A 23,402-nucleotide genomic window follows, 5' to 3' on the forward strand; every position below is an offset into this window, starting at 1 on the left:
CCTGACTTCGACCTCGGCGGGCCGGACGGGTTCCACCCAGCGGCGGCCTCGGCGCAGCCCCGGCCCGCGAGCCCCTCCCTCCGCCTCTCCCCGCCAGGCGCCCGGCGCAGGCTGCGCTCGCTCGCAGCCCAGGGCCCGCAGGCGGCCATGGCGGCGGGCGCCGGGGCAAAGCCGGCGCCGCGCTGGCTGAAGGCGCTGGCGGAGCCGCTGAGCCTGGCGCAGCTGCGGCGCCTGGAGGAACATCACTACAGCGCCGTGGGCGTCTCGGTGCTCGAGCCTCCGCTGCAGCTCTACTGGACCTGGCTGCTCCAGTGGATCCCGCTCTGGGTCGCCCCCAACTCCATCACCCTCCTGGGCCTGGCCGTCAACCTGCTCACTACACTCGTGCTCATCTCCTATTGCCCCACGGCCACGGAGGAGGTAGGGCGCGCCCCCGGCCCCCGCCTCCGCCTCGGTGGCGGAAGGACTCCAACTGCTGTCCGCAGGAGTCCCGCGTCCCCCACCGGGCACCACCCCAGCTGCTGCGCGGCCCCTCAGCTGGAGGCTCCGGGGAAGTGGGGAGGCCCCCGCGTGGCTGACCTCCTGGGGCAGGGGAGGGGCGGACACCGCCTCTACCCCCGCGCCGCGTCCGCCGGAGCCAAACCCGGGTCGCCAGGAGGCTAGGCTGTCACACAGCTACCCCAGTCCCGTGTCCGCGCTGAGCCATCCTTCCCCGTCGCCCAGAGCTGCAGAGGGGCTGTCAAGGTCATTGCAAGCTGGGGGCCTGTTGCCTGGCCTCCGTCTCATCAGAAGCCAAGTTTCAGGATGGATAAGCGGAGGGTTACTTTACACATACTGGGGACTGAACACCCCTGTCATGGTCCTGGCTGACAGCAGGGCTTGTGGTCAAGTTAGGCAAGCCTCAGATGCCCTTTGGACACTCAATCGTCTGCTTCCCAAGGTTGTGCTAGTGATCCTGACATTACCGGTAGCACTTACCACTGATCAAAGAGAAGTTTATTCTTTTAAGAGGTAACAACTTCCTTTTTTTATTTCATGAAACAGAAACTAAGGTATTAGGAAGGTGATAATCGTCATCATCACGACTCAGGATCATAAAAGCCAACAGATTTTATTAGCAATGAGTCTTTGACCTATGTCCCAAGTAAGAAGAGTAAATAAGTGGGCTTTGGACAACTGTTCACCAGAAGCACTCCTTGAGCTGAATGTGGAGGGTTTTGGAGGCAGAGGGGTCTCCTTGTATCTATAGCTTTTTCGAGTGCAAGGATAAATGTTACATTGCACATTCTGTGGCATAGCTTTCTGATCTTTGCCCTCCAAACAGTGAACTCCCTTTATACTCATATTTGAGTGTAGGTCCTTTGGGGAACTAATGCGATTTGAGGTTGGATAACAAGACTCCAGTGGAAATATTTCATGTCCTCCATATATCATGCAGCCCCTTTTTAAAATAATGGAGCCTATCGATTCCCAGTCAGGGCACATGCCTGGGTTGCAGGCCAGTTCCCAGCAGGGGATGCACGAAAGGCAACCACACATTGATACTTCTCTCCCTCTCTTCCCCTCTAAAGATAAATAAAGAAAATCTTTTAAAAAATGTAGAGTTGATGCAATCCAATTTAAAAAATAATAAATAACTAATAACATAACGTAGCCTAATTTTATTTTATTTTATTTTTTAACGTAGCCTAATTTTAAACAGATCTTGCTAGCCAATGGCTATGTTTATTATAGATGATTTCTCGGCAGACATTGCTGTTGTTACTCATTGCCATATAAGTTGCTTTGGTTTTGGCTAGAACGCGCGCTGGATTGGAACTGGAAGACTCAGGTGCTCATGGCGCTGCCCCGCAGGGAGGATGGCCGGTCTGTTTTCCCAGGTGGAAGATAGAAAACCTAACCTGCCAAACCCATTTCACAGGGCTGCAGTGAGGACCACGTGACTGATCACGTGCAGATCAGTGTAAAAAGTTATAACGTGCTCAGCAAATTAAAAATGTTACTGTTACTAAAAATGTCCTGAAAATAAATGACAAAATTTAGTTTTTCTCGCGTCTAGATTCGGCTAACAGTATTTGGATGTTTTTGATATTTGCCAGTTAGATCGTGAACTTTTCAGTATTATTAATTTATTATTAACGTAAGAACCATTTGTTGAGCACTGACGAAGAGCAGAGCATATAAACAAGTGCAAGAGATTCTGTTTAGGGATGTAGTGGGGTGGGTTGCAAAGGAAGAGGTCAACTTATGATTAATTTTTAGGTTCAGCCTCATTTTGAAAAGGGGGACATGTTTCAAAAAACAATCAGAATGAGCCAAAAATGGGGAGGGGGAGTAACGGTTAAAATAGTAAGGTGAAACCAAGAAGTATTTCTAAAATATATGTCATTAGATCCTGCACATGCCTCTAAGTGGCTGAAGCAGTGAGAGATACACCATTACAGGATTCACATTGTTTAATAATTCCAGCAACAGCATGAAAGGAACATGTTGTGTTGCTTTCAGGTCACAGGCCTGGTAAATGACAGGACCAGACAAGATTCAGATCTAAGTCGGTCTGACACCAAAGTGTGTATTTTTTTACATATACTACCACCTTCTTGTCTGGAGTTCCTGCCTTTTTCTGTATAACATGTAGGAAAATACCTTGTATCTTATACAGTACTTATCAGGTATGTAAAGTGCTTTCATATCCACTGTTGCATTTGTGTCTTACATCCACTCAAGAAGGCTGGTAATTGTCTTGCTTCCTAGAATAGTCTTTCCACCATTATATAGTATTTTTTTCTATCCATTCATCTTGAGGTAACAGTAGTACTATATATTTTCATTAAGAGGAAATTGAATTCCAGAGGGTTAAGAGACTTTAACCTGGCTTAGAACTTGTTTTTTGATTCTTAGACTTAAGAATTCCTCATGCTTTTTCAGACTTGACAGATTGCATCCATAAAGGACCCGAAAAAATACATCAAGTTTTGGGGTTGGGCTTGTCTACTTATATAGGATATAATCCTACCCACAGAGGATTACGTGTATATAATGCAAACTACATATCTATAATAATAATATTTGATCTATTTTTAAACTACTGTGTTAATTTATAGGACGTGATTGAGGATGGTGGGAAATTAATAGAAAAAAGTGAAGAAATGATTTATATTGAGATTCTACAACAGTGCTCTGAATTGCATTTCACATCACATTTTTGTTAAGGAACTTTCCACTCCAGTCAAATAGAACTGCTTAGGATTTCTTTCCTTGCTGCTTTCTTTTCTCCTTTCTCTTGTCCCATTTCTGTCTTTTCTTTAAATATATTATTTGTTTATTTTTAGAGAGAGGGGAAAAGAAGGAGACAGAGAGGGAGAGAAACATCAATGTGTAGTTGCCTCTTACCTGCCCCCTTCTGGGGATGTGGCCAGCAATCCAGGCATGTACCCTGGACTGGGAATCGAACCAGTGACCCTTTGGTTTGCAGGCCTGCACTCAACCTACTGAATGGGACCACCTTTTTCTTCATTCAATGTGTGGTTCTAACACTACCTCCTGATGACATATTTCTTCCTTCTCCATAGTCAACCACTTAATGCTCTAAACTCCAACAATAACAATAATAACTAAGGCTTACCGAGTATTGACTCTGAAGCTGGCATTATTTTAAGTTGCATTTTTTGTCTATTATCTCATTTAATCCTCTCAAGGACTTTATGAAAGGGTACTATTAATATCCCCATTTCATAGATGAGGAAACTGAAGAAGAAGTAACCTCTTCCATAGTATACGGCTTTAAATGGAGACCGGGACCAGAATTTCAAACCAGAAAGCCATGCTTTTACTTTGGGACTTTGTAGTTTACCTGTGCAACTTCTCCATTTCGGTTATGTGTGTCTCTGCTGATCAAGGCCACCTGCCAGATTTTAACTTAAGGCAGCTCTTGCTCATTTGGACATTCTCTGCAGAGCAGTACTTTATATAAAGCAGAGGCTTAGCAAGTATTTGGTGAATTATTGACTCATGAATGAAATGACAAAATGTATTCGGGAGATCATGATGTTCCACCCTGACCCAGTTTTAGTGGGTTTTAGATTAAATACTTATCCATTCTTTGACCTGGGTAATTTCAACAAGAGTAAGCAAGAGTTGGGGTGAATAGAGAAAACAAGAACTGAATTGCCTCCTCCACTCCTTGATGAAACCTTCCTGTTTCAATGCTGTCCTGCCCTTGGCCTCTATTCCTTAGCTGCCTGATCCTCAAGCAGAATCACAGACTCCTACGGTGTGAAGGACCTTAGGGCTTATTGACTTTAATTCCTACATTTGCATATGACAAAACTCAGTGATTTGAGTCTGGAATCTAGTTCTTTAAGCTCCAGCCTAGTAGCATGTCATCTACCACAAAATTGTCATACACCTGTTTTTGACTGGTATGAACTGTGGCTCCATTTTTCTAAGTTTATTTGAGTAACTCTTTTTACTCTGTCTTTTTGGTCTGTGTAATAAATCCATGTCATATCTCCATTAAGGGTGTGTTTATAGCATACAGGTGCCTAGTACAGAGCTAGGTCAAAGGTCACTGAATAATTTCTTTTGTTTATGACAGAAAGTTGAAGCAAAAAGCCAAGTATATCTGAGCAACTCAGAAAGACCTTAAGAAATACTTTATTCCCTGTCTTAATAATTCAGGTTATAGTTGCCTGTGCCCTATAGTTACTTCTTGGGAGAATAATAAGAAAAAGCAATAAGCTATAGATTCCTACTCAATTTTTTTACAGGTTTAATGTCTTTGAAATCTCGTACATTTTGTTTTTTATCACCTACCTTTCTCTGTTTTTTCTTAACCACCTCAATAACTTAACAAGCATCAGTTACTAAGGCAAGACCCTTATAAAGGGTCAGCCTCTCTAAAACAAAATATGAACTCCAAACTTTTATGAGGTGCAGGTTCTACCAGCAGGGCAGGGACTTAAGTGAGGTAAGTAGGCACTCGGGCCTCAGAATTTAAGCAGGCAGGTGCACGACCCTGAGGATGTGAATGCCTCCTTAAATTCTGCAGCCAGCGTGCAGTACCCTAGGCCCAGCCTCCTGTAGAAGGAGCTTCTGCAGGCCATGTGGAAGTAGCTTTGCGATGGGGTTTTTCCCTTTGATCCCTGTGGCTTTTCTATACATGATTCCCAAGGACTAAACTTTTTTTCCTTTCGAAGTCTGGTTCAGGTTTGGATAAAACATGGCATTGTAGTGTAGAGAAAGAGCTTTAAATTCCACTCCTGGTATATTTGACCTGAGCATAAGGCTCTGGCCACGTGAGGTTTGTGATGTTAAAAAACAGATGTGAGCGCACCCAGAACAGCTGACACTGGTGATCAATCTGGCCTGGGGAGTTCTCTTCATGCTCCTTTTCCTTCCTTCCTTCCTTCCTGTTCCTCTTAGCACAACAGAGCCTGATATTTTCAACAGAACTCTAGTGAATACTAGAAAGGGTGTTTGTATGTTTGTTTTTTAAAAAGGACTATTCACTCAAAATATAACAAGAAAGAAGCCTGCCTTTCAAAGTACAGACTTCTAATGTCCTCAGAAAGCCCCATAGCCCGGAAGTGGTTAAACTGCCTTTGTGGGCAGGTTTTCTTCCCCAACCTTGTAACCTGCCTCATTTCCTGAAAATGGGAGTGCTCTTCTCAAATGCTGGTCCCTAACCAGAGCTGAGGCCAAAGGTCTGTGTTGGAGCCCTGCAGTCCCCAGGGCCCTTCCGGAATGGCAGGGGAACAGCCTTACCCTTCCTGACCCCAAGGCCCCCGGAGCCCTGCAGGCGTCCCATGGGAGCCCCCCTCTGTAAACAACGGGGCTCACCATCCTGCACAGGTGAGCGAACGTCTGAACTGCATCACAGGCGCACAGTGTGGGTCACGCCGGTGTCAGATTCACAGTCTTCAGGAGCTCTGTGAATTTTCTCTTAAAAAAAGTCACTAGAATGACTCCACTAAGTACAAAGTCCTCCTTCTGACACCACACCAACATGACATTTTTTTTTCAACATATGCAAGGTCTGTCTTAACAATTTCCTTTCTTTCTACCTGTTATAAATGCAGTTTCTCTTTTTACGGAGAGAGAGTAGTCAGTTGATGTTTGCATCATTGAAATGTCCCCTTACCAGCTGGCCCAGTAGTTACTCCTTATATAATATCTTTTGCTTATGTGTCAAATCATACCCAAGATTATGTCTCAAGAGGTCTTTTTTAAATATAAAAATTTATATAAATGGGCACTGTATAGTTTCAGTATTTCCTAAGTTTTAATTTGGGAAGACTGTTGCTTTTGTGTATTACCTATATTATTATTTTTTTACTATTTTCTTTCATCAACTTTAAGCCTAGTCTTTTTTTTTTAAGACTCAGATTTATTCTAAACTTTTTAATAGCCATATTAAATCTTTCCAAAATATATTGGTTGGCCAAAAAGTCTGTATGGTTTTTTCTGTAAAATAAAGGACATATTTTTCATTTTCACCAGTAACTTCATTGATTTAGATATTTTGAGTATGTTGGCTGTCTCCCACGGGGTGTAACATTGATTGTTCTCAGTTAATGTCTCTATTTGATTGCTCTCAACTTCAACTGGTCTGCCCGACCGTGGAGTGTCATCCAGAGAGAAATCTCCAGCACGAAACCTTAAAAACCATTTTTGACACGTTTGATCAGTCACAGAACCTTCTCCATACGATCAATGTGTGGAGAACCAAGTTTTGAAAATAAGTTCACACAAAAACTGGAATTGAGTTGGGGTGTCTCTGTCCACCCGGCTGCCTCCTGGGTATTCCTTCTGTAATTACACCCTTAAAAATTTTTTAAATCTTAAAAAAGTGTATTTATTTTAGAAAGAGGGGAAGGGAGGGAGAAAGAGAGAGAGCGAAACATCAGTTGCTTGCCTCTCCCATGCACTGCTCCAACCTGGGATGGAACCTGCAACCTTGAGGCATGTGCCCTAATGGAACAAGCGACCTTTTACTTTGTGGCCAACACCCAACGAACTAAGCCACACTGGTAATTATGAAGGAGACCTAAGCCACCCTTTGAAGGAGACCCCTCGAGGAAGGGTCCTGCTGGGCCTAACCAAGTAGATCTCCAACTGGAGGCCATTTTTGCAGAGATGACAGGGTAGAAAAGAATTTGAAAATTTGCAAACGATTTAATAACTTCCAGGGGAGAATGGAAGTAATGACCACAGAGAAAAGAAGGGTGAAGTTAAGCTGTAAGGCCTTAGCAGGGACATTACAGGAATGAACTGGGTACAGGCGGATCAAGTGGTCCTTTCTGTTTTGTTTCGTTTCCAAAAACAACAGCAGTTTATTCTTTCCCAGTTCTGGAAGCCAGATGTCAGAAATGATAGTGTCAGCAAGGCTTCATTCCCTCTGGAGGCTCCAGAGAAGAATCCATTCCTTATCTCTTCTCTTGGTGGTTGGTTATTGGTCGCCTTTCTAGGTTGCATCCATTTCTTATGGCTCACTGCACTTGACATCATCTTGTGTGAGCAGGAAAGTGCCTCTCAGCACATGTGGAGGAGTAGGTGGTCAGTGCCCAGTCCAGGTGAGAGGCTCCAGGCTGTACGGCCAGCAGCACAGTAGATCTCGTACCGTATTGTGGGGCAGGCGAAAAGCCCTGGGTTGATTCCTGGGCCCATCCGGCTGCTTGGTTTAATGTGACTTTATCACCATTCCCTAAGTTTCACTTTTATCTTTAATAAAAAGAACATGGTAATGGCCCTGTCTCTATGGATTGCCTTGATATTTTGTAAAATAACACGTTTTATAATGCCCTTTGTTGTGCAAGAAATGTTATTACCATTCCAATTGTATCTCTCCGAGTTACCTCTGGGTCTTCTCTCTCTGACTCATGAGTAAACCTTTCTCTTTCAGGCCTCTGCCTTGGCTTATACATCGATGTCGTCTCTCTTGTCCCTGTTTAAGTTACCCCTTCCTCTCTTTACCTATTTAGACTCTAATGTAACTCCTCTGGTAGCCTAGGGAAGTAGTTGTAAACTACTGGTTTTCAGTAATTTGTGATGTGCCCTGGTGGGTTTTTAAAAAGTGTTCTGCTTGGGATTTATTGAGTTTCTTGGACATATGAGTTTATAGATTTCAGCACATTTGGAAATTTCTCAGCCATTATTTTTCTTCTGTTCTTCATGTTCAACTCTCTCTCTACTCTCCTTCTGAGAATCCAATTATGTATATTTTATGTACATAAATATGTACATAATTTATGTACATTTGTACATAAATTATGTACATAAATATGTACATAATTTTTATGCACATAATTTTTCCAATTATGTATATTTGATTGTCTATGCCCAGTTCAATTATTCTTAGTCTTTTTTCTTTCTGTGTATAATTTTAAATAGTTTCCATTAGTAGTGTGAAAGTTCACTGAGCTCTAAAATGCTATGAATTTTTCCAGTATACTTTACATTTCAAATATTATATTTTTCGTTTCTAGAGGTTTCACGTCTTTCATGTTTTCTACCTTTTTGAACATATGAAGCATATTTATAATAATATTTAATGTCCTCATCTGTTAATACATTATTTCTGTCATTCCTGGGTCTGCTTGTATTGATTGATTTTACTCCTAGTTTTAGATCATATTCTCCTGATTGTTTTAATGACTAGTAATTTTTTATTGGATGCCAAACATTGCAAATTTTATTTTGGAGAGTACTTTATAGGTTTTAAATTGTTATTATTCCTTTAAGTTGTACTTTGTATTGGCTACAGGTAAAGTACCTGGAATCTGTCAGATCCTTTTGAGGCTAGATTTTAAGTCTGTTTGGATTGTTCAGAAAAGCTTTAGTCTAGTGCTAATTTATCCCCACTACTAAGGCAATATACTTCTGAGAACTCTACCCAGTGCCCTAGGTGTTACGGGGTCTTTCTACTGTGCACAGTGGGAACATGAGTGATTCCCACCTTGTGTGGGCTTCAAGAATTGTGAGGCTGTGTGCTTTCCAGTGGTTCTTTCCTTGGCATTGGTTAGTACTTTTGTCTCATTCAGGCACAGGTTAGTATTCAGCCAAAAGTACCCTGCTAGATCTCTACAACTTGGGACCCTCTCTCTGAGCTCCTTCCTCTTTCCCATGTTCTTCTCCGCATATTCTAACTGTCTAGACCTTCCGGAGCTGTGCTACTTTCTCCTCAACACAGCAACACCACTGTGTTATGTTGGGGTCGCCCATTCCTGTACTATGGCCTAGAAACTGACTCTAGAAAATAAGCTGGAGTCAGAAGGCTCACCTCATTTGTTTCCTTTCTGCAGGAATCATAGTCCTGCCTTGCCTGCAATGTCTGAAAACTGTTGTTTTATTTTGTATTATTGCTTTCCAGGTTTTATAACATGGGAGAGTAAATCTAGTCCCCTGATACTCTCCATCAAGAATGGAAGCAGGGCTATGTAATTTGTCTTTGTTTTTAAGAGCAAAGACTTATGAATAATTCCAAATCTAGTGCCATATGTCAAGAGTGTTGTTATATTAAAAGAGCTGTGGACTAAGAACCAAAATTAGGTCCTAATCCTGGTTCGGTCATTTAACTTTGTGCTTCTCACAATATGGACTTCTGAGACCCTTTACCCAGATAAATTAGAGCAATTTATTTGATTTCTCAGTTGAATTTTAATCTATAGAAGGAAAATTATGAATCTTCCTTGTAACACACAGAGGAGATATAAAGTATGAACACGAGAAAATGTGTCCGTTGGCTTAGGTAGCGTATTTCACTTATTATCACTTAATATAACAGGCTTTATTATTTCCATGTACTTTTAGGCACCATACTGGACATACCTATTGTGTGCACTTGGACTCTTTGTCTACCAGTCACTGGATGCTATCGATGGGAAACAAGCCAGAAGAACAAATTCTTGTTCCCCTTTGGGAGAACTTTTTGACCATGGGTGTGACTCTCTTTCCACAGGTAAATTGACTATAGTTGTGGGGTTTTTTTAAAATTAAATTTTATTGATTATGCTATTACAGTTGTCCTGGTTTTTTCCCCTTTGCCTCCCTCCACCCAGTACTTCCTACTCTCTCAGGCAATCCCCACACCATTGTTCATGTCCATGGGTCATGCGTATCAGTTCTTTGGCTGTTCCATTTCCTATACTGTGCTTTACATCCCCATGGCTATTCTGTAACTACATGTTTGTATTTCTTAGTCCCTTCAACCTCTTCACCCATTCTCCCCATACCCTCCCCACTCTGGCAACCGTGTGATGCAAATGTTAGACCTCTTGAAGTTGTTCCAGAGGCTGCTTGTACTACCCTCATTTTTTTGGATTTTTTTTTCTTGTTCTGATTGGTTGTTGTTTTTCTTCCTTATGTTCCAAATAATTGATTTGATTCTCAGCTTCATTCACTCCACTGTTGTTTCTCTGAAAGTTGTTCTTTGTTTCAATTAATGTGTCCTTTGTTTCTGAATGGATCTTTTTTATGTTGCTGAGGTCCCCACTAAGTTCCTTGGGCATCCTTATAACTAGTGTTTTGAACTCTGCATCTGATAGATTGCTTATCTCCATTTCATTTAGCTCTTTTTCTACAGTTTTGATCTGTTCTTTAATATGGGCTGTGTTCTCTGTCTTCTCATTTTGACAACCTCCCTGTGTTTGTTTCTGTGTATTAGATAGAGCTTCTTTGACTCTGTGTCTTGGTAGTGTGGCCTAATGTAGGTGTCCTGTAGGGTCCAATGGCAGAGCCTCTCCTATCCCCCAAGCTGGATATTCAGGGTACACCCTTCATGTAGGCCGAGTGCATCTTCCTCTTGTAGTTGAGCCTTGGTTGCTATCGATAGATCAATGGGAGGGATTTACCCAGGCCAGTCAGCTGCAAGGATTAGCTGTGACAACTGACCACCAACCTCCACCACCCCCAGCACCCTGGTGGATGGCCAGCTATGCAAGGACAGGGTGGTGGTAGCTGTCCACTGGGTGGACTGGCCCTGGGGTTTCCTTGGTGGTGCAGGCCAAGATCAGCCCCCACCTTCATTTTTCCTGCAGTCACCCTGCCAAAGCTGTAAAGCAATCTGAGATGGCTGCTGCTTGTGCTGGGCTTGGAGATTCCCAGGTGAAGCCAAACTGTGACTCTAATCTGGTGGCTTCTAGTGCTGGGCCTGGGGCTCACTGAGGCCAGCTGTTGTTTGAGAGGAAATTGTTCAGTATGAGCCAGGGCCAGTCATTTACATGGAAAAGCATCTTGGGTGGGCCCATAAATTGGGTGGGGTGGAGTCTCTGGGGATCTTCAAGGTGGTATTAGGGTGAGGGAGTCTCAGATATGGCACCAGCTTGCTGCCTCTTTGGCTTTGTGACTCTGTGAGGGGAGGGTTTAGAAAAGGGACAATGGTCTCTGCTTACCCTGATGCTAGACACTTCAGGTTCTCCCAGTATGCCACTGGTGCCTTTCAAGCTGTTACCCCAGTGCTGGAACTCAGAGGGAGTGAGTCAGAGTAAGTCCCTGTGTGGGTTCTTTAGGAAGAACTCCTTGGGGCTCCCACTGTTTCCTCCAGCAACTCAGTCCCCACTAACTTTTTGTAGGCAGAAGTTGTGGGGACCTATCATCCTAGTGCTGGAACCCTGGGCTTTGGGTCCTGGCGTTGGGCTGGGACTCCTCGATCCCAAGATATCCTTCCTGAATTTTTATCTACCACATGCGGGTGTGGAACCAGCACGTTCCACGTGTGCACCCCTCCTACAAGTCTGGATAAGTGTGGGATTTTTTGTAATTCCATGCTGTCAGACTTTTATTCATCTTGATTTCTGGTGGTTCTAAGTGATAGTTGTTCCATATGTTAGTCGTAATTTTGATGTGGTTGTGTGAAGAGGAGAGCCACATCTGCTTGTGCTGCCATCTTGACTGGAAGTCCCCTGTTTTTTTTTTTTTCTTTAAAAATTTTTTAAAAATATATTTTATTGATTATACCATTACAGTTGTTCTATTCCCCCCTCTTCATTCCCCTCCACCCCCACACTCCCTCCCCCACCATTCTCCCCCCCCTTAGTTTATAACCACGTGTCTCAGTTTCATTAGATTCTGTATTTCCCCCACTATTCTCGCCCTCCCCCTATCTATTTTCTACCTACCATCTATGCTATTTTCTGTGCCTTCTCCCCCCTTCTCCTCCTCCCACCCCCCTGTTTCTAACCCTCCATGTGTTCTTCATTTCTATGGTTCCACTCCTGATCTAGCTGTCCTCTTGGTTTGCTTTTGTTTTAGGTGTGGTTGTTAATAACTGTGTGTTTGCTGTCCTTTCACTGTTCATATTTTTCATCTTCTTTTTCTTATATAAGTCCCTTTAGCATTTCATATAATAAGGGCTTGGTGATGATGAACTCCTTGAACTTGACCTTATCTGAGAAGCACTTTATCTGTCCTTCCATTCTAAATGAAAGTTTTGCTGGATAAAGCAATCTTGGCTGTAGGTCTTTGGATTTCATGACTTGGAATACTTCTTTCCAGCCCCTTCTTGCCTGTAAGGTCTCTTTTGAGAAATCCGCTGACAGTCTGATGGGTACTCCTTTGTAGGTGACTGTCCCCTTATCCCTTGCTGCTTCTAGGATTCTCTCCTTCATTTTGGTCTTGGCTAATGTAATGATGATGTGCCTTGGTGTGTTCCTTCTTGGGTCCAACTTCTTTGGCACTCTCTGAGCTGCCTGGATTTCCTGGAAGTCTATTTCCTTTGCCAGACTGGGGAAGTTCTCCTTTATTATTTGTTCAAATACGTTTTCCACTCGTGGCTGTTTCTTCCCTCCTTCTGGTACCCCTATAATCCGGATGTTGGAACGTTTAAAGATGTCCTGGAGGTTCCTAAGCCTCTCCTCATTTTTTTGAATTCTCATTTCTTCATTCCTTTCTGGTCGGATGTTTTGTTCTTCCTTCTGGTCCATTCCACTGATTTGAGTCCCAGTTTCCTTTCCATCACTATTGGTTTCCTGGACATCTCCCTTCATTTCAATTAGTTTAGCCTTCATATGTTCCTCTAATTTGTGACTATAATCTACCAGTTCTGTGAGCATCCTGATAAATAGTGTCTTGAATTGTGCTTCTGAGAGGCTGGCAATTTCTCGGTCGCTTAGAGTTATTGGCTCTGGGACTTTGAGTTCTTCTTGTGCCATCTTTTGGGCTGTTCGTGCCTGTTCCATAGCAGGATTGGAGCCCTAAAGTGTTCACTAGAGCAGGGCAACTAAGTCGCTGGGTTGTGACGTTGTATGTGGGGGCGGGGTCAAAGAGGGACAATGGTGGAAGTTCCCCTGTTTTTTAAAATGGCTTTAACATTAAATGAACTGAGCTGTTAGAGTGATCAGTTTTTTTGAATAGGTGTATATATCCTGGGAGCAATTTTACACATGTATTTTTAAAGTATATTCAAGAATTTATTTTGCTTAGTATACCTTATAATGCCAAGAGTCTTAAAACTTGTATTGCTGAATAGTACATGGCAATTTTTTCATTAATTATTTCTAATTCTTAATGGTTTTTAAACCTTGTTTCTTTCAGTATTTATGGCAGTTGGAGCTTCAATTGCTGTTCGCTTAGGAACTCATCCTGACTGGTTGTTTTTCTGCTCTTTTATTGGGATGTTCTTATTTTATTGTGCTCATTGGCAGACTTATGTTTCGGGTGTGTTGAGATTTGGAAAGTAAGTATGTATTTTAGTTTAACATTGAAAAATATAACTGAATTTATTTTCACAATCTGTTATAGTTCATATATATATATATATATATATAATAATGGTAACAAAACTTCAATCAAGAATTGAAATTATCCTTTAGTTAATTGCAGCACCCATAAATGTTATGCCTTAATTTAAGTCTTTTAGGTAATCTGCATGTTATAAATAATAACTTTATTTTTTCTCCCCTTCTCCAACTTACCCAAACTTATATTAAATAGAAGATAGAGAAACATAAGGGACCTGAATATATAGAGAAATGATATGCAGTACTTAAGTAAACATTTGACTTATAGCAAAATAATGAGATATGGAATCTAAACGTCCTTTTGGTCAAAACTTCATGTGTCCAAAAAGGGGGACCTGCTTACAGCAGTCACCAACAACAGGTAATCGTGAAACTCTGGCTGTGGTAGACAATTGGTGAGATAATGTAAGAGCATCTTGTAAATGTGAGAGCTAAACACTTAGTAATATGTACACACACTAATGTTTACCTATATGTGAGCACATACAGGTTTTTCTTACTTAACAGTGTAGTCAGCTGATAATTTAGTGTTGGAACTAAAGGTAAAAATAAACTAAGCCTATAGAGATTTTTACATCCTTGACATTTGATATATTGTTAATTAACCTTTACATTCAGAAATTTTATTTGTAAACATATTTTCAATTCTTTGTCCTTCCTCTTTAGAGTTGATGTAACTGAAATTCAGGTAGCTTTAATGATCGTCTTTGTGTTGTCTACATTTGGAGGAGCAACAATGTGGGACTATACGGTAAAACTGTTTAAATTTATACTTAAGTACTTTTTATTCTTTTTTAAGTCTACTTTATTGATTATTCTGTTACAGTTGTCCCATTTTTTCCCCTCCTCCCTGCAACCCCTTCTCCTACCAGCACCCCCCCTGCCACCACTTAGTTCATATGTCCATGGATTATACATATACATTCTTTGGCTTCTCCATTTCCTGTACTATTTTTGACCTTTCCCTGTCTATTTTCTATCTACCATTTGTGCTTCTTATTACCTGTATCTTTTTCCCCATTCTCCCCTCCCCTCTCCCCCCTTTCTGCTGATAACCCTCCACGTGATCTTCATTTCTGTGATTCTGTTACTGTTGTAGTTGTTTGCTTAGTTTGCTTTTGCTTTCTTTTTAGGTGCAGTTGTTGGTAGTTGTGAGTTTTTTTGTCATTTTACTTTTCATAGTTTTGATCATCTTCTTTTTCTTATATAAGTCCTTTTAACATTTCATAACAGAAAACTGCATTGTTAATTTTCTTCAGAAATCCTTAGCATTATATTTAATGTTCATTCTATTTTTTAACCCTTTCCCTTTGTTTTATAGCTTTTTTATCCTATATACCTAATGGCATTTTCCCCTGTGCATGAATATATTACCATATAGAAAACAACCCCATTTCCCTGATACACAAAATTAAACACACTAGTTGAAACACCTTTTCCAGGTCAAAATTTATCTCATAAAAATAGATATTTAGAAAAGTAAATTCAATAAAATATTTTACATTTGAAACTGGTCCCTCAGTATTAGGAAAGGAATGTTGCTAATTTGCATTTATAATATATTATGAGGTGAGGTTTCCCATTTTAAAGAGTGTTTTTATTTTCTGCTTCATTTATGACCTCAGTATTTTGATTAAAGATGATTCTCAGGAAGCTACTGTCATAAATTCATGCTTTGTCTAGGAAGAAACTATGAAGAAACAAATTATTTTGTCTCTACATCCTAAGTCCACAGCACTGGCTGACTTACAACCTCATGCCCATAGAGTTAGGAAGAATAAGAATAATATCGCCAGCCAACAACTATCATTTATTCAACTCTTATTATGATCCTAAACATTTTACTGCCATTGTTCATCTAATCCTCAGAACACTCCTGTAAGATAGATACTATCACTCTTCTGTTTTATCAATAAACTTTAGAATGATTAATTAATTTATCTAAGAACGCACAACTAATGAGTACTAGAGCTAGGAATTAAGTAGACTGATCCAGACTCTCTGTTTTTAATCACTAAGCTGTATTATACCTCCATTGAAAATAGTACAAGATACAAAACTAAACATACTCTTATCATCAGATCCCTTGGTATTTATACAAATAAGTGGAAAACTTATACCCATATAAAAACTTGAACACAGTTATTCATAATTGCCAGTTCTTGGAAGCAACTAACATGTCCCTCAGTAGGTGAATGGATAAACTGTGTTATATTCAGACAATGGAATATTAGTTAATGTTAAAAAAAAGCTATCAATCTATGAAAAGACACGGAGGAACTTTAAATGTATATTACTTAGTGGAAAAAGCCAATCTGAAAAAGGGTATATATTATGTAATTTCCACAAATTTTAGTAGAATATTTCAAAGTCTGTTTTCAAAATACAATAACCTACAGCTTTTGACAATTCATTGTTACTGTTTTTTAAATCCTTTGCTGCCTTTGGAGATTTTTTGAACAGCAACTGACCAAAAGGTAAATAAATAACACTGCTAGAGGTTTCATTTGGATATTAAGTATACAACATTTTTACATGCATGCACATCATGATTATTTGTCACATTCATGATGTAGATCATGGTGTCTGACTTCCCTGTGATGCTGCTTTTCAGAAATCTTAAATCCAAGAGAACTGTCCTTTTTCATTCCTTTAAGTCAAGGAAACTTTATGAGGTTAAATGTCTCATCATAATTATGCAATTAGACTTAGCTGAATTTGGTGGATTCATTTTTCACTTGATGAGTAAAACCATTAAGAGAAAAGTTACTACTTCAGTGTACATTCCAGAAGTTAAGGTTTGACTATAAGAAAAATGATAACTTATTGTACAGGGTCATATCATAATGTTTCTTTAATATTTAATAGGAAAAGAAATTCTAGCTTCTTAATGATTTATTTCTTTCCTCTACCTCTAAAGATACCCATTCTAGAAATAAAATTGAAGATCTTTCCAGTTCTTGGAGTTGTAGGTGGAGCAATATTTTCCTGTTCAAATTATTTCCATGTTATCCTCCATGGTGGAGTTGGCAAGAATGGATCCACTATAGCAGTAAGAGATTAATTTCATCATCATTTAGTATTAATTTCATGCTACATTTACTTATCACCAGCTACAGAGATACTAAAAGTACACAGAAGTTCAAGAGTGGGGAAGAGAACTAAATATTTTTAAAGATTCTTTGTAGGCATTTAACACAAAAGCATTTTAAAAACAGTTTAGACTGATGATAAAGCATCTTTCCCCTTTTTATAGCCTCTCTGCATAGACTTTTCTGGCATTTCATTTATTCGTCCACTGTTTCATTACTGTATGTAATTAAGAGTTGCCACCTGTTTTCTTATATTTTGTGTCTTACACTAATAAGAGGAAAAGATAGAGAATGAGTTGCTGATTGAATGGGTAGAAGGCTACCAAGGTCATGGTTTTACATATCAGATATGTATCACTAGCAAAGTGAATTTTATTGAAATATATTTTTTAAAACCATTCTATTTTAAAAGGTAAATTTTTTAACTTTAATTCTTAAATTGAGTGGATAGACCTTGTGCTTTGTTCTTTACACTTTGCTCATGCTCTAATATTTTTGTATTTATTCATATTTGTTTCTTAAAACCTCTTTAATACTTTACGTGGGAGTTAAAATTCCTGCCAAGTTTTTAAACAATATAACACAAGCCTATGTTTTTTAAAAAACACTGTCATCTCCCAGGTAGGTGAACTTAGGGGTATAAATACTTATTCCAGGGATGCCATCTTCTATCAAAACATTTGTGGAATGTTTTTTTAGAAGACAATCTTCTAATGCTTCTTAATGCTTTAAGCTATGGCTCATTCTCTTTGATTTCTTTGGTGCTAAATATAGTTAAAATTTTCTGTCTTTTAAAGGTGGATTTGATTTTGAAAAAGAGTCAGTCATTTGGAGCTAGGTCTAATAAATAAGAGGAGTAATAAATATGAAATACAGCATTTTCAGTTAAAAATTAAGTATCATCCTCTTAAATGATATACAAATTGACTCACAAGACAATTTCAAAGGAATCCACATAATTCATAAATTATCAATATTTATGAATACATTTTATATACATCATCCAAAAGCAAAGTTTAAAACTTGTTTAGATAAATGAGTTCTGATATATTTGGAAAGATTAATTTGTTTTTTGAGGTGTTTTGTCTGTCGACCTCAGTACATTACTGTGCATAAAGCAATTAGGTATACTAGATGCTTGACCATGGATAGTAAAATAGAGCTGTAGCTGGAATACAAGTTCCACTAAAGAAAATGTTATTTAGTAAGATCAGTGTCCACTTTAGAGAATATTTTACTAAGAAATAATTGATGAATTGTTTGAAGGAAGAAAAGAAATCTGATGCTACAGCTAAGAGGTGATTGACTTCAAACTCTTAAACTGATGTTTTTCTTTTTTAGCATATTTTCTTGCATAAAATCTATAAAACCGTAATAGAGATAAAAGCACTATCTTACTAGTTGAATTTTTTGTTTTCACTATGTTTTATTTTATATTTTATAGTATTACTGTAATTTTATAGTAAGTTATTTATAACATGTAAACTTAAGTCTATTTTAATGAACACATTTAAATTGATGATTATTGATTTAGTAAGTCTTAATATCAAATTTATTTCAATATTTTGTTCAAGATAAGCAGTGCTGAGATACTCCTTATTCACATAGATAAAAATGCAATGGGTTGGATTTTAGAGTGTTATATAAAATGCATTTGCAGTCTAAATACCAAAAAATGGAGATGTTGTTGATATTGAGACAGACTAAGACAGATATATCTGGACAAAAACATGTTAATTTTGTAGTCCAGGTGATGATGGCCTTTAGCACAGTAAACCTTGGTATAGAATAAACTATACTTTTTCAGTGTTTATTAGCTTAAAATGTGATGTATATAAAATGGAATCAAACATCTATAACACTGTATCTCTAACTCTGGAGTACTGTGAGAATTTGAAAAACACTGCTAAGGCCCATATACTCCTTTAGGTCCTATACTACATCATACTGTTTTTCAGCTCCCTAGTTCCTAAAACAAAATAGATGCTCAGAAAATGGAATGTAATAAATATAATTTTAAAATGTGATGTTGATTTTCTGCTTTATCCATTAGGGTACCAGCGTCTTGTCACCTGGACTTCACATAGGAATAATTATTATACTGGCAGTAATGATCTATAAAAAGTCAGCAACTAATGTGTTTGAAAAGCATCCTTGTCTTTATACCCTAATGTTTGGATGTGTCTTTGCTAAAGTATCACAAAAATTGGTGGTAAGGAATTATTTAATGATTCACAGTATAAATAACTTACATGGTCCTCAAACACAGAGCTGGAAATTATTTCATGCAATGGGTAGTTTTTTTGTGGTGTTACCATCACAATATGTAGTTACCTATTTGTTCTCCAAGTAAAATTTATGATGAGTTAATGTTATGTTCAGGGAGATTCTTTACTATGTAGTAAGTTAATTATTTAACTATAATTAACTAATACAACTTTCTGATATTAATAAATTAAAATATTGGAAACTTTAATAAGCTATCCCATCATTCAGTCATGAATTTTGGAAGTTTTAGATTCAGTATTTCATATCAAGTATGAGATTAAATGCTCTTTATCCTTATTTGTCTTAATAGTTATAGTCAGTTCTGTTCTGAAATTAAAAGCTAAAATGTTGAAAATTTAATAGTGAAATTATTTTATTTTTTTGTAGATAGCCCACATGACTAAAAGTGAACTATATCTTCAAGACACTGTCTTTTTTGGCCCAGGTCTTTTATTTTTAGACCAGTACTTCAATAATTTTGTAGACGAATATGTTGTTCTATGGATAGCAATGGTAAGTTCTTTTCTACTAAGATTTTTTTAACAGATGTCAGATAACACTATGCTTGAGTCATTTCAGTGAAATATCAGGTAGTCTCACCGTTAGTCTATACAGTAAATGTTTCTGTAAAACTACTTCTTTTAAGCTGTAAATCGCTTTTTTATTGAGTACAGAAATAGTCTACGTATCTGGCTTCCACCAACCTAAGTCCTTAAAAATACAACTGTGAGTTTTCCAAGTAAATGGTAGGGAGATTTTCTCCTCATTCCAACTCCAGCAGCGGAGCCAAGAGGCTTCTTTTTCTAAAAGGAAGCATTTACCCCTGGTCTCTGGGAAAGTTTTTAAATAGTGTGCTTTCCTCAGTTTTTTATACAACAAAATTTTGTGTACACCCCCCATCAACTGTTATCTTTTCCAGGCATTTTTTTTCTTTTGGTCCTGCAGAACTTTGAGGGATCCACACAAGGGACATCTACTTCACTTCCTTAGGCCTTTGCTTTCTTACAACTAATCTCAAAGGAGTAAGAAATGTATATGATGGAATGATTTTCTCATATCTGGTAGTCCCTTCTAGTAGAAATTGGTTGCTTTGTTGCACAGCAAAGAATTGAAAGAATGTGGAGTCAAGACTTTTCAGTTACTCTCCAGCTTTTGTATTTTAGTCTAGGCTTTCACTGCTCTGCTCAGATTCTGTAACTATGAAATGCCCTGCATGTTGCAGAGCACTATATGAGGTCCAAATGAGAAATACAGTATTTTGCCATGTATAATGCATTATTATACTCCATGGTAGGTAATCATCATACTCATGTATAATGAGCATCCTTATTTTTCCCTAAAAATTTTGGGCAAAAAAGTGTGCATTATGCATGGCAAAATACACTATATAAAAGTACTCTAAAGTATAAAATTTTCAATGAAGAATTTTCAGTTAATGTTTGAGATGCAGGTAGTGGTGGAAGGCAGGAGGGATAGATGTTGCTTCAGAAAAGATAGACCATAATCCATTTTACATTTTCTTTTTGCTTCTAAAGGTCATTTCTTCATTTGATATGATGATATACTTTAGTGCTTTGTGCCTGCAAATTTCAAGACACCTTCATCTAAATATCTTCAAGACTTCATGTCATCAAGCACCTGAACAGGTTCACAAGCATATTGACTAATAGCCCAAGGAAAAGAGGAGAAGCAGTTAGGGGAACCTAGGAGTGAAGGAAGTCCCCTTTTGCAGGTGGCTAGTATACTATCAAATAAGGTTATATTTGAATATAAACCATTAACTCCTATAGGTTCCATTATGTATGTCTTAGCTGTGAAGTCCCCATTGTGTATCAACATTTTTAACTACAGATATTATCAGAGTAATATCATCTATAAGTTAGACACCAAACCAAAGAAAGAAATTTAAGTTTTCTGGGGATAAGAATGTACACTACAGTAATTCTAAATAGCAGTCTGTCTTAGAAATTCTTATAGACACTCAGGATTTTCATTGCCAAACTACATAAAAATTCAAGACTTAAAGAATTTTTAGCCATATTGAAGATGATGCTTTTATTGCAAAAAGGCGATGAGTTTATAACACTATTTAAGTGCATGGATTGTAATATTCTAGTTAAAGTTGAATGATGACATATGATTTTTATTAGCCATTTTCAAAAGAGGTAATGTTAACTGCTATTGTACTAAAGGAAATACTTGCTTAATATTATCAATCAAAATTGAAAATGGCTACTATAACTTTCTATAATTTGTGTTAAATAAAAGCAATTTGTCTACTAGTTCAGAAAAACAAATGAATCTTTACAGTGAGAGTAACTTGTTTCTTGATATTCTGAATTAAAATTTCACTGTCACAAAAAGGTGGCCATTAAACATCCCCTTTTATGAAAAAAAGCAGCACTTAAAGCACAACTGACATAGGAAAGTTAGTAATTTATAAAACATGGCAAAAATATCTCTTTATAGTATCAGCCAAAGTTACAACTATACATTGGAGGTAAAAAGGAGATAAAATGAGTATCAGTTATTTAACTACTGAGTACATTATGTAATGATTCTTACCTTCCACTCTTACAAGTGTTCATTATGAATAACAGAACTATCACAAAGCTCTTTGGTGATACCAATTTTCAGACTCCCCTTTTACCTTATTTTTAATTTTATCCAGCAGTTCTATAGACCATATGATGAAATAATTTTTTAAAAAAGGAGTAATGAATGTTAACTATATCTTAAGCAAGAAAAAGACAATGAAAAAAGTGGAAGTTGATATTCCTTAAAAGGAAAAATATTTATGTGAATTAAGGACACAAAACACTCCAGGGTACTTATTTTGACCATTTTAAAATTGGTAAACTCAAATAAGGACCTTCTTAGAAATATATTCCAACGTATACTTTGCTTTAAAAGGAAACTCCTTTACAAAATGCAAAAATTTAGGAAGTAAACTGTCCCCCTAATGTCAGGTGTTTGTTAATGGTGAAGGACTAATTTCTTCCTGTGTGAGTTATCACAGAAAAGGAGAATCAGTATGGGCTTGTTTTAAAAACTTTGAAAACCTCAAAACTAAGATTAAGAATGGGTTATGGGAAAAAACCTAGAATTGAAAACATGGAAAAACAGGAGAAGAATCACTCCTAATGGGCATTTTTTTGAGGGGGGCACCTTTTTTGTTTTGAGTGCTTCAATGAAAGCAATTTGAGAAAAAACTGTAAGTTTAACTTATTTAAAACGCTGAAATAATTCTTTCATTATTAAATCAAGTGTTTCACGTTTTATGTTTTTCAAATATACATTTTAAAAGACAAGGCATAAGAATTAACTATTCAAATCTGGAAATGAATGTAAAATCAAAAAGAATCTAAAATCTAATAATAGATAGTTCTACTACTCTAAATTGAAACTGAAAAAAAAAACACTGTAGGTAATGTATCTTTGAAGACAGATGTGAAGTACTTAATTCATAAGTAATTAGGTATGTTAATGATATGCTTTTAAATCATTACCACAAGCATGTGCTATTTAATTTCAGACTAGCTCAATTATATGGCCTCTTGATGTCTGTGGAAATGACATTTTAAAAATTGATTTTTGAAGAATTTTTTATTGATTTTATTTTTTATTGTTGTTGAAGAACAGTTGTCTTCATTTCTCCCCCCAAGTCCCCCACCAACCCATCTCCACTTCTCACCCTCTAGCCTACCCCCTTTGTCTGGCTTTGTCTGTGTGTCTTTTATACATGTTCCTTGACAACTCTTCCCCTTTTTACCCTTTCAGCCCCCTCTAGTTAGATAGGGAGGGAGACAGATGAGAGAGACATTGATTTGTTGTTCCACTTATTTATGTATTCATTGGTTACTTCTTGTGCCCTGACTGGAGATCAATCTTGGTGTATCTGGATGATGCTCTAACCAACCCAGCTACCCAGCCAGTGTGCATATCTGTATTTTAGAATGGCTATTATATCTTTTTTAGTTATCTTAATGGTGTTTAGCAGTTTTATTCCACAACACTAACTTGTTTTTTAATAAATTTCCTATGTCAGATTTTCTTTTGAAATTCAATCATTAGAATTAGCTGTGTAACTTAATGACCATATATAAAAAGATATATGTATAAAAATAGGTTTTATGTTTTTCTTAAGGGACAGCCATTCATATAACCTCCTATATTTGTGCTTTCTACCTTTTGGGACTGATACAGATACACTGAAGCCAAAACTTGAAAGTAAATAATCTTTATTGCTAAGTTAATTGACAAGTGTTACAGAGAAAAATTCACTATTACTATTAAAAGGCAGAAA

General features: G+C 37.9%; 1 protein-coding gene across 2 annotated transcripts in view; it reads left to right on the forward strand.

The window, feature by feature from the left end:
• Positions 1–23,402, forward strand: part of CHPT1 (choline phosphotransferase 1) — a 23,687-nt gene continuing 285 nt past the window's right edge. The window contains exons 1-8 of one of the 2 annotated variants that reach the window (XM_037068037.1): positions 4–420; positions 9,811–9,958; positions 13,531–13,672; positions 14,403–14,487; positions 16,657–16,788; positions 18,882–19,040; positions 19,484–19,609; positions 20,632–20,742. In XM_037068037.1, coding sequence (XP_036923932.1) covers positions 148–420; positions 9,811–9,958; positions 13,531–13,672; positions 14,403–14,487; positions 16,657–16,788; positions 18,882–19,040; positions 19,484–19,609; positions 20,632–20,742 — 1,176 coding nt within the window. In that variant the 5' untranslated portion in view covers positions 4–147. Of the gene's footprint in view, positions 421–9,810; positions 9,959–13,530; positions 13,673–14,402; positions 14,488–16,656; positions 16,789–18,881; positions 19,041–19,483; positions 19,610–20,631; positions 20,743–23,402 lie in introns of both variants that reach the window. The other variant, XM_037068038.1, reaches the window with a different exon arrangement.

The sequence above is a fragment of the Sturnira hondurensis genome, unplaced genomic scaffold (genome assembly GCF_014824575.4).
Source record: "Sturnira hondurensis isolate 20B ecotype Veracruz unplaced genomic scaffold, ASM1482457v3 Scaffold0017436, whole genome shotgun sequence".
Classification (NCBI taxonomy): domain Eukaryota; kingdom Metazoa; phylum Chordata; class Mammalia; order Chiroptera; family Phyllostomidae; genus Sturnira; species Sturnira hondurensis.